Source organism: Orycteropus afer, unplaced genomic scaffold (genome assembly GCF_000298275.1).
Source record: "Orycteropus afer afer isolate SDZICR_OR568_19922 unplaced genomic scaffold, OryAfe1.0 scaffold00062, whole genome shotgun sequence".
Lineage (NCBI taxonomy): Eukaryota > Metazoa > Chordata > Mammalia > Tubulidentata > Orycteropodidae > Orycteropus > Orycteropus afer.
The window spans coordinates 6436886-6448740 of record NW_006921649.1 but is presented as its reverse complement, the minus strand read 5'-3'; the positions used below and the strand labels follow the sequence as shown (position 1 = coordinate 6448740).

General features: G+C 43.0%; 1 protein-coding gene across 1 annotated transcript in view; it reads right to left on the bottom strand.

The window, feature by feature from the left end:
• The window catches only part of WWC1 (WW and C2 domain containing 1), a 221303-nt gene that overhangs the window by 15670 nt on the left and 193778 nt on the right, over positions 1-11855 (bottom strand). The window contains exons 18-19 of the mRNA XM_007939741.1: positions 3497-3608; positions 1990-2154 (exon numbers count right to left, since the gene is read on the bottom strand). Of these exons, the coding sequence (XP_007937932.1) occupies positions 1990-2154; positions 3497-3608 (277 nt within the window). The remainder of the gene's footprint in view (positions 1-1989; positions 2155-3496; positions 3609-11855) is intronic.

The following is an 11855-nucleotide window of genomic DNA, read 5'->3' as shown; positions in this document are numbered from 1 at the left end:
AAGGGACCATTCCCTGGAGAAGGATGTCATGCTTGGTAGGGTGGAGGGTCGACGAAAGAGGGGGAGGCCTTCAACGAGATGGATTGACACAGTGGCTGCAATGATGGGCTCAAGTATAGCAGGGATTGTGGGGCTGGCACGGGATTGGGCAGTGTTTTGTTCTGCTTTGCATGGGGTCGCTATGAGTCAGAAATGACTCGATGGCACTTAACAACAACAGCCAACACAAATTGTGTTTGCATTATCTTTTCAGATGCTCATAACTACAAACAATTAGTTAGAGACTTGACACAAAAGGGAGGGGATTAGATTATTACTCCGAGGGACTGCAGGGAATGTTTTAATGGGAACTAAACATGGGTAGAATTCTGGACTTCCATGTGGGAGACCTGGCAAGTGATAATGTTGGATTCAGTCCTGGCCAGTGCACCTCATCATACACAGCTACCACCTGCCTGTCAGTGAAGGCTTGCATGTTGCTATGGTGAACAGGTTTTAGTGGAGCTTCCAGACTAAGACAGACTAGGAAGAAAGGCCTGGAAATCTGCTTCTAAAAAGCAGCCAATGAAAATATCTATGAATCACAACAGTCCAATCTGTAGCCAATCATGGTGATGGTGCAGGACCAGTCAGCGTTTCATTCCATTGTGTATGGGATCCCCACGAGTCAGGGGCTGACTTGAATGGCAGCTAACAACAATAACCTGATAAATAGTAAATTGGTGAAAATTTTCATGTTAAAAGGTTAGCTTCTCTACTCAATGTTTTAATTGTAGGCCTCGGACATTGAATACTCTATTGAGAAGCCCCTCTCACTAACTAGCCAGGTAAGGAGTAGGCTGATATAGACAAAGGTCCACAGGTGTTTTTAACAGCCACTTCTGGGATGACTTATTGAAACTCTCTTCATGCTTCTAGTTACTGTTCAATGGCTCTATTTGGTGGAGGGGAAGGAAGTATGTTCACAGATGTATCATTGAAGCACAGGACTCAGGTAATGTATGCATATGTTTCTGATCCATGTCCACAGAAGGTGGGGAGCAGGGTCTCATTTCCCCAGCAACCAGCATGACACCCTCATACATGGTTAAGTACTCAAACCCTCCATTCACTGTGGCAGGAAGGAAAGAGGGCTGGCCGAGGAACAGGTAGAAGAATGGGATCACAAGGTAAAGCTGTGAAAGAGCAGAGGCCTGCAGGGCTTATAAACTCCAATGATGCCTCCAGGAGCAGGTGGGAACTTTAATTAGGGAAAGAGGGCGAAGTGGAAGCCAGAGTGACCTGGAAAGCATCTCCTCTCCCTCTTTTCATCTACAGGCAGCCACCAAAGCTGCTCAGCCCCAGCCAAGTGTGGCACTGAGAGAATGTGTGACCCATGGTGCCACTAAGTCCTTTTTTCCCTAAGAGAAAATGGAATTTCATGTGAAATTCAATTTTTATGTTGTTAAGTGACTCTCCTAATTTTGAAATGTTGGCAACTAATTTATTGTTAACTGCCTTTCCTAATTTTAAAATACTGGCAACTGCTTCAATTAAAAAAGCCAAAACCCAAAAACCTATGGCCAAATAAAACATGTCTGTAGGCATTTTGCAAACTCAGGCTGCACACAAGAAACTCTGGAGGTGGGAAAGAAATGTCTATTCAGGAACAGTGAGTGGGTCAAGTTGATCTCAGCAAGTGGAAGGAAGGGGAGGGTGTGAACAAGGAGGAGGTGGAGAGTCCCTTGGAATAATAATTAATAATAATAATACAAACACTGACCATAGACTGGTTACTGAGTCCTTTTATCTAACCCAAGCCTTAAAACAACCCTGTGAAGCTGGTCAATTAATCCCAGATAAGGAAACTGATCCTCAGCAGATACCCAACAACATGTGAGGGTGAGAGGAACTGGGATTTATACCCAGAACTGTGTAAGGCTGGAGCCTCTCCATTATTCCCAGGGAAGCAGTGCCTTGGGAGGAGAACGGTGTCACACACTTGCTTACCCGGCACACGTACTGGCTCTGGGGTCCAGGGGAGAAGGTCTTAGAGCGGATGATGGTGCTCCCTCGAAGAAATGGTCCTGGGGATGGGGTGCCAACCCGCCGGTCCTTGGGCCGCACCACAGTGGGGGATGGGACTGGTGTCTCTGTGTTGGTCTCTTTGTCCACCTGAGGAAGAAGTCACAACTTTGATGCCACCAGATTCCACAAGTTCTCAGCCACTCACCCGAGACTCATGGGGCATACTCTCAACTCCTCCCCACTCCTGTCTCATGTTTTTGGCGCAAAGATAGAGCTTGGAGCTTTCTCATCTCTAGCCTGGCTTGATTAATTCAGCCCAGCCCAGACAATATAGCACCAAAGGTCAGGCATTCAGGCCCCCTTTCCCAACAACAGCTGTGAATTGGAGCTAGTGAGAGGTAGAGGTAGTTAATGCCCTGATGCCCTGGACTTCACAACCTAAGACTTGGTAGAGATGTTGATAGAGACACACCCAAGCCTCCAGTGCCCCACCAAGAATTGAGATGCTTTCTTACAATTGTGGAAATAATCAGCAAGTCAGGTTTTTTAAAACTGGGTCATCAGGTTTTCTATTTATCTCATCAAAGAGTAAAAGAAACAGTACACCAAAAAACAAACATACAAAAAAACCCCTACAAAAACCAACTTTTTGTGGAGTACTTAGAAGTCCCCAGGTTCTCCTGTAGGTTCCTTGCCTGGGCACCTCTATGCAATGCACAGCCCACACTTCCACTCCCACATGCCTGCTTAAACATAACAGAGTGCTCTCTTTTCAGGAATACAGCAGGTAGAAAGAACATAGAGATCTTCATGGGGAGTGAATCTTGTTATAACATGTAACCCTAGTGCAGTGGGGAAGCAGGAGGTGAAAGGAATATGATTGGAATCCCTTTTCCTATGGCACTTGGGAAGGCCCAAATGAAGAAATACATTCCTTCAAAGTCTTAGAAACCATTTGCAAGGTTGGCATTATTGTGCCCATTTTAACCCATTGCCATCGAGTCATTTCTGACTCAGCAACTCTGTAGGACAGAGCAGAACTGCCCCACAGGGTTTCCAAGGCTGTGATCTTTACAGAAGCACACTGCCACATCTTCCTCCTACAGAGCAGCTGATGGGTTCGTCTCAAGAGGGATGAAGTGAACTGCCTAAGATTGTACAGCCAAGGGGTAGCAGAGCCAGGGTTTGAATTCAGACCCATTTAATTGCAAAGCTTGGGCTCTGTCCAGAGAAATAGAAACAGCAGAGGGTAGGAGAGATGAGAAGGGTGAGCCTACCTCTTCTGGTTTATGGTCACTGAAATGATCCAATGGATCATTGGGTAGCCTTCTGTAGGCTACCCAAACCAAGGACCTACCCACCCCTTGGCTCTGGAGGAGGAGACCTAATACCAAAACTTTATTGACTACCTGGGCTCCAAGGGTTGTAGACTACTTCCCTGAGACAGCCCCCCACCCCCCACTCCATTCCCCAGCCCTGCCCTCCCTACCTTTAATGCTGCGGGGCACTTGTCCATATCCAGTGAAGGCTTCTCAGCAAACACCTCCTCCTCTTCCTCCTCCTCTGCTGCTGCCTCGTTCTCGCTGGTCTCATCATACCTCCTGTGACAACAAAGGGCTTTGTCACTCACTCAGGGATCACTCAGCCTCTGCTGGCCTAACTTTAAATGGGACAAAGACCAGGCTTCCAAGCCTTTTCAGGAGTCAGGGCATGGCCTTGAAAAAGATCAATTTTGGTAAGGTATAATTTACATACAGTGAAACTGTGAGAGCTGATGAATTGTGGGAAGATATCAAGAACATTATCCATGAAGAAAGCAAGAGATCACTAAAAAGACAAGAAAAGAAGAGAAGACCAAAGTGGATGACAGAAGTGAACCTTGCCCTTGAGCGGAGAATCGCTAAAGCAAACGGAAGATATGGAAAGGTAAAAGAGCTGAACAGAAGATTTCAGAGAGCAGCTCGAGTAGACAAAGCCAATTACTATAATGAAATGTGCAAAGACCTGGAGTCTGAAAACCAAAAGGGAAGAACACGCTCAGCATTTCTCAAACTGAAAGAACTGAAGAAAAAATTGAAGCCTCGAGTTGCAATAGTGAGAGATTCTATGGGCAAAATATTGAATGATGCAGGAAACATCAAGAGAAGATGGCAGGAATACACAGAGTCACTGTACCAAAAAGAACTGATCGATCTTCATCCATTTCAGGAAGTGGCATATGATCTAGAACCAATGGTAATGAAGGAAGAAGTCAAAGCTGCAATGAAAGAACTGGCGAAGAACAAGGCTCCGGGAATTGATGGCATACCGATTGAGATATTTCAACAAACAGATGCCCCATTGGAGGTGCTCACTCAGTTATGCCAAGAGATTTGGAGGACAGCTACCTGGCCAACTGACTGGAAGAGATCCATATTTGTGCCCATTCCAAAGAAAGGTGATCCCACAGAATGTAGAAATTATAGAACAATATCACTAATATCACATGCAAGTAAGATATTACTGAAGATAATTCAGAAACGTTTGCAGCAGTATATTGACAGAGAACTTCCAGAGGTTCAAGCCGGATTCAGAAGAGGACGTGGAACAAGGGATATCATAGCTGTTGTCAGATGGATCTTGGCTCAAGGCAAAGAATACCAGAAAGAGGTTTACTTGTGTTTTATTGACTATGCAAAGGCATTTGATTGTGTGGATCATGACAAATTATGGATAACATTGAGAAGAATGGGAATCCCTGAGCACTTGATTGTACTCATGAGGAATCTGTACCTTGACCAGGAGGCTGTCGTTCGAACAGAACAAGGGGACACTACATGGTTTAAAATCAAGAAGGGAGTGCGTCAGGGTTGTATTCTTTCTCCACACTTATTCAATCTATATGCTGAGCAAATAATCCGAGAAGCTGGACTATATGAAGAAAAACGTGGTATCAGGATTGGAGGAAGAATCATTAACAACCTGAGATATGCAGACGATACAACTTTGCTTGCTGAAAGTGAGGATGACTTGAGGCACCTACTGATGAAGGTTGAAGAATACAGTCTGCAGTATGGATTACATCTCAACATAAAGAAAACAAAAATCCTCACAACTGGACCAATGAGCAGCATCACAATCAATGGAGAGAAGATTGAGGTTGTCAAGGAATTCACATTGCTTGGTTCTACAATCGATGCCAACGGAAGCAGCAGTCAGGACATTAGACGACGTGTAGCATTGGGAAAGTCAACTGCGAAGGAACTGTTTCAAGTGCTGAGGAGCAAGGATATCTCCTTGAGGACTAAGGTGCGCCTGACACAAGCCATGATATTTCCAATCACCTTGTATGCATGTGAGAGCTGGACAATGAATAGGGAAGACCGAAGAAGAGTTGATGCTTTTGAGTTGTGGTGCTGGCGAAGAATGCTGAAAGTACCATGGACTGCTAAAAGAACTAACAGATCTGTCCTGGAGGAAGTGCAGCCAGAATGCTCCTTGGAAGCAAGAATGGCCAGACTTCGTCTCACCTATTTTGGTCATGTTGTAAGAAGGGACCATTCCCTGGAGAAGGATGTCATGCTTGGTAGGGTGGAGGGTCGACGAAAGAGGGGGAGGCCTTCAACGAGATGGATTGATACAGTGGCTGCGATGATGGGCTCGAGTATAGCAGGGATTGTGGGGCTGGTGCGGGATCGGGCAGTGTTTCGTTCTGCTGTGCATGGGGTCGCTATGAGTCGGAAACGACTCGACGGCACTTAACAACAATAACAACAACAACAACAAGCCTTGTTTTTCTGAGTCTTGCAGGTTTTCTGCCTTTGACAGGTTCCAGTCTTACCACTTTCCTATGGCTTTCTATTAATGAGAAATATTTGAGTTTTCTTCTCTACCATATATAGGTTCTGGATTTTGCAGGTTTTACTGTACAATAAAGTGCATCCACTTTTAATGTACATTGTTGCATTTTGACCAATGTATTTATCTGTGCAACCACTACCATAATCAAGACATAGAACATTTCCATCACCTCAAATGGTATCCTTTCCTATTTAATCCTCCCAGCCCCAATGTGCAGCCCCAGGCAGTGGCTGATCTGTGTCCTGTCACTGTAAATTTGCTTTTTCTAGAGTTTCATATCCATGAAGCAGTCTGTGATCTTTTGGGTCTGGCTTCTTTCATTCAGCATGATATATTTGAGATTAATTTATGTTGGTACCTGTGCCAGTAGTTGGTTCTTTTTTAAAGCTGAGTAATATTCTACTGGGGCTTCCTGGGTGGTGAGAATGATTAACACACTTGGCTGCTAATCAAAAGGCTGGTGGTTTGAGTTTACTCAGAAGCACCTTGGAAGAAAAGCTTGGCAATCTACTTCTGAAAAATCAGCCACTGAAAGCCCTGTGCAGCACAGTTCTCTGACACATGGGTTGCCATGAATTAAAAGGGACTCCTTGGCAACTGGTAATATTCCATTGGATGGATATACCACAATTTGTTAAGCCATTCACAATCTGCTCAGCCATTGATCAGTAAATGAACATTTGGACTGTTTCCATTTTTTAGCCATTATGAGTAAAGCTCCTGTGAATATTTCTGTAGATGTGTTTCCTTTTCTTCTTTTTTTTTTTTGGGGGGGGGAGAATTAATGAATTCCTTTTTTTTTTTTTTAATTGTGATCTGGGTGAAAATTTACAGAACAAATTCACTTCCCATATAGCTGTTCACATATACTTTGCCTCATGACATTGACTAAAATTTACCCCAATGCAACAGCTCCCCTCCCACTCCCTCCCAACAGTTAACCTCTTCCCTGTGTCCATTCCTCCATGCACTCCTGCCCCCTGAGCTGTCTCCCTGTGCATAAGCAGCCCTTCTTTCTTCTATGATTGTTCTCTCCAAGGAGTGTAGTGTAGATGTGTTTTCATTTCTCTTAGACATGTACTTAGGACCATAAATGGGTGTAAGATTATCTTTTTAAGAAACTGACAAACTTTTTCTAAACTGGTTGAACCATTTTACATTACTACTGGCAATGGTGAGTGTTTCAGTTATTCATTTACATTTGGTATTGTCAGTCTTTAAACTTAGTCATATTTCTGGGTCTCCACTGGTATCCCTTTGTGGTTTTAATTTACATTTCTCTGTTGGGGTTCTTTTCATGTGCGTTTTCACCATTTATATATTTCCTTTCATGAAATATTTGTTAGAATCTTTATCCCTTTAAAAAATTGTATTGTCATTTTATTATTGAGTTGTAAGAGTTCTTGACATATTCTGGATTTGAGTCCTTTGTCATATGTACATATTGCAAATATTTTATCTAGGTTTGTGGCTTGACTTTTTCCTAATAGTATCTTCCAAAGAACAGAGGTTTTTTATTTAAAAAAAAAAAAATCTAATTTACCGTTTAGTTTCTTTTTTGTTTTCTACTTTTAATGTTCAAAGAAATCTTTGCCCCAAGCCTGCAAAGATTTCTCCTATATAAGAATTTTTATAGTTTAAGCTTTTATGCTTAGCTCTGTGATGTACTGCATATTATTTTTTTTGTATATGATGTGAGGTAAGAGTCAATTTATTTTATTTCCATATAGATATCCAGTTGTTTCAGCACCATCTGTTGAAGAGAGTTCACTTTAGGGAATATCCTTTTATAATTATTCTTTCCCCTATAGACTCTAGGGTTGAAAATACTGGTGTAGCCAATGCACTGTATTTAATAGTGGAGTCCCTGGGTAGCATAAATGGTTAATTTGCTCAGCTGCTTAATGAAAGTTTGGAAGTTCAAGTCAACCTAGAGGCTGGTGACCTACTTCTAAAAACTCAGCCATTGAAAATCTTATGGAGCACAGTTCTACTCTGACACTCATAGAGTCAGTGGGTCAAGTTGATGCCAATTGGTTTGTTAAATAGTAACTTATTGCTATTCCAACCTTTACTTCTTAACAACATTCATAGCTTCCAAGCTTCTGATCAGTAATGGGACAGTGTTACCACACTGAGTTGACAGAATTCCAGCCAAAGGCAGAGATTTTGATATCTAGTTAGTTGGCTCAGTGTGACTGTGCAGAAACATAATAATTCCCTTAGGATTTGCCCAATAGGGAAAATATATCTTGGATCTCCACCCCCAATGCTGATTAAAACCTCTGGCATAGTGCCTAAGGCATGTGATGTCTAACCAGAAGGCTGGTGGTTCAAATCCACCAGCCACTCCTCGGAAGGAAGGTTGGGCAATCTACTTCCGTAGTGATACCACCTCGGAAACCCAAGGAGAGGTCGCTCTTCTGGTTACCTAGTGCAGCTCCGACAGGAAAATACCACAAATGGGATGCCTGAACAAATGGGAGTTTATTCTCTTACAGTTTGGTAGGCTAGAAGTCCGAGTTCAAGGTGCCAGGCTCTAGGGGCTGTGTGAAAGCCCTGTGACCTTGGGCTTCAGCTCTGCCTCTTGCTTCTGGCCCACTGAAGCTAGAGGCATCTCTTCACTCAGGCAGCTATTGGCTGCTGATGCTGACAAACCCAAGGTCAACAAATAAGATGGCACAGTCCCGATGTTACCAAACTACACGGCAGGCCATTAATTCAAGTCCACAAAGTCCCAAGGTCACAGAGCATGGCAGGCTGCTGAGCAACAACACAGCCACATGTGGGGTCCAAGCATGCCATAAGCTAGAGATTATTCCCAAAGCTGTTTCTTATATATGGGAAGCAGACCACATACCCAGAGCAGCTACTCAGCTGCTCCAATAGATTACACCATGGAGTTAATTACCAATCTCACCATGGGGAATGCTCAGCCACTCAACCGGGCCTAGCCAAGTTGACATACAAACTTAACTTAATCACAGCCGCTATGAGTTGGCTCTGACTCAATGGCATTGTGTTTGGGTTTTTTTTTTTTTTTTTTTTAGTGCACTTAGATGGAACTACTTGGACGGAGGTGCTTTTGTTCCACCTTTTTCACCCATCAGCACCACTATCTACTAATAAAAGAACCATTAAACATGTGATTACACAGGGAGCAACCTCATAAAGGAATTTTGCAGAGCCACATTAGCTAGTATTTATTGAGGACTTGATATGCTCTAGGTGCCAGGATGAGGCCTTACCACAGTGCCAAAAGAGATTATCTTCATTTTACAGATGGGAAAAGTGAAGATCACAGAGCTGACCTGCCTTATCCAATGTCACAGGATGCTAAGTGGTGGAGCCAGGATTCCAATCCAGGTTTGCCCAATTCCAAGTCCCAAGTCTGTGGGTCAAACATCAAGCTAGAGAGTTCTCTTAACTCACACAGCTGCAAGGGCTGAAGAACCCAAGATCAGCAGGCAGTACAGCAGGCTGGTTTTGGAGGCTGATGAATCCAAGATTGACAGGCAAAATGCCAAACTGTTTGCTCACAGGCGACAAAGGCAAGAATCCCAAGATTCATAGGCAATACAGCAGGATACCATATAGAAATGGTATAGGAACCAGAGGAGGAGCTCTGGTGGCATAGTGCCTAAGGCATCTGACTGCTAACCAGAAGGCTGGTTGTTCAAACCTACCAGCCACTCCTTGGAAGGAAGACTGGGCAATCTACTTCTGTAGAGATACCATCTTAGAAACCCAAGGAGGGGTCTCTATGAGTTGGAATCTGTCTGACTGCAGTGAGTAAGAACCAGAGATGATGATGAGCCAGATGCAGGATCCATATCCAGCAGAAAGCCAGAGAATTTTCCCAGGATGCCTATATATACACACACATATACATATAAAGAAGGCCACGCCCCCGAGGAAATGCCTTGTCAACTGACTGGCTGCTCACAGCATATCTTATCATGGAAGTTATTACATTATATCAGATCTCATGATAGGAGATGATTACATCATAACTACACCACTGAGAATCATGGCCCAGCCATGTTTGCACACAACTTTAACAATCACAGTGTCCTTCTCCAGGGACTAGTTACTCTTGACAACATAACTAAAGTACAAGAGGTGAAGTCTCTTCATCCTCACTTCTGAGGAGCATTCCAACTGTGCTTTGTCAGCCTTTAAAATCAGCCTGCTGTACTGCCTGCTGATCTTAGGTTCTTCAGCCCCTTCAGCTGTGTGAGTCAGGAGAGGTCTCTAGCTTGACGTTTGACCCATGGACTTTGAACTTGCCATCTGCTAAGACATCCTTCTGGCAGTCCACGGGACATTCAATATTCTTCATCAACACCACAGTTCAAAGGCATTAATTCTTTGGTCTTCCTTATTCATTGTCTAGCTTTGGCATGCATATGAGGCAACTGAAAAAAACCATGGCTTGGGTCAGATGCATCTTAGTCTTCAAAGTAACATCTTTGCTCTTTAACACTTTGAGGAGATCTTTTGCAACAGATTTGCCCAATGTAATACATCATTTGATTTCTTGACTGCTGCTTTCATGGGTGTTTATTGTTGATCCAAGTAAAATGAAACCCTTGACAAATTCAATCTTTTCTCTGTTTCTCATGATGTTGCTTATTGGTCTGGTTGTGAGGATTTTTGTTTCCTTATATTGAAATGTAATCCATACTGAAGGCTGTAGTCTTTGATACTCTTCAGTAAGTGCTTCAAGTCCTCTTCACTTTCAGCAAGCAAGGTTGTGTCATCTGCGTATCACAGGTTGTTAATGAGTCTTCCTCCAATCCTGATGATGCATTCTTCTTTATATAGTCCATTTCTCAGATTATTTGCTCAGCACACAGACTGAATAAGTATGGTGAAAAGATACAACCTTGACATACACCTTTCTTGATTTTAAACCATGTAGTATCCTCTTGTTCTGTTTCTTTTCTTTTGAATTTTTTTTATTGTGACTTGAGTGCAAATTTACAAAGAACATTTGTTTTACTCTTAACAGTTCATGCACATTTGGTTTCATGGCCCTGGTTATAATCCCCAACCATAAAAAGCTCTCCTCCCCTTTCCTCCTTGTGCCCTTCTTATTTATACATTCCCATCTGTCCAGCTATCCCTCTGTATGAATGCTTCCTCTCTAATGTCTCATGGGTAATTAATCTAAGGGGTGCATCTCCCTAGGGTAGGTGAGTGCATATCTCTGGGGTCCCTTGTTCTGTTTGAATATCTGGCTCTTGTTCTGTGTACAGGTTCCTCATAAGCACAGTACAATAGTTTGATTATATTGAATATTACAGAGGGTGTTGGTTACTTTAAGCGGTGTCCCTAGGTGGTGCACACAGTTAACATGCTTGCTAACTGGAAGGTTGGAGGTTTGAGTCCACCCAGAGGTGCCTCAGAAGAAGGTTTGGCAATCTACTTGAAAGATCAGCCATTAAAAACCGTATGAATTAGTCCAAAGAACTAATGGCCCACATGAACGACAGCCTCCTCTAACCTGAGACCAGAATAACTATATGGTTCCTGGGTACCACTACCAACCACTCTGACCACAACAGAAAGTCCTGGTTGGAATGGATAAAAATGTAGAATAAAATTAAAAAAACAAACAAAAAAAACCAGACTGGTCTGAAAGAGACTGGAGGAACCTCTGAGACTGCTGCCTAAAGATAGCTTTCTAACTTGAAACTGAAAATACTCCCAGAGGTTACCTTTCAGCCAATTAATAGATAGGCCTATAAAATAAAAAAATAATACTTGGGAAGAGAATGCTCCTTAGAATCAACTATACAAAACCAAAAGAACAATATTTACCCAGAACCAAAGATGAGAAGGCAGGAAAGGACAGGGAAACCAGACAAATGGAAATGGGGAACCCAGGGAAGAAATGTGCAGAGTGCTGACACGTTGTGGGGATTGCAACCAATGTCATGGAACAATTTGTGGTTGAATTATTGATTGGAAGATTAATTTGCTATGTAAACTTTCACCTAAAG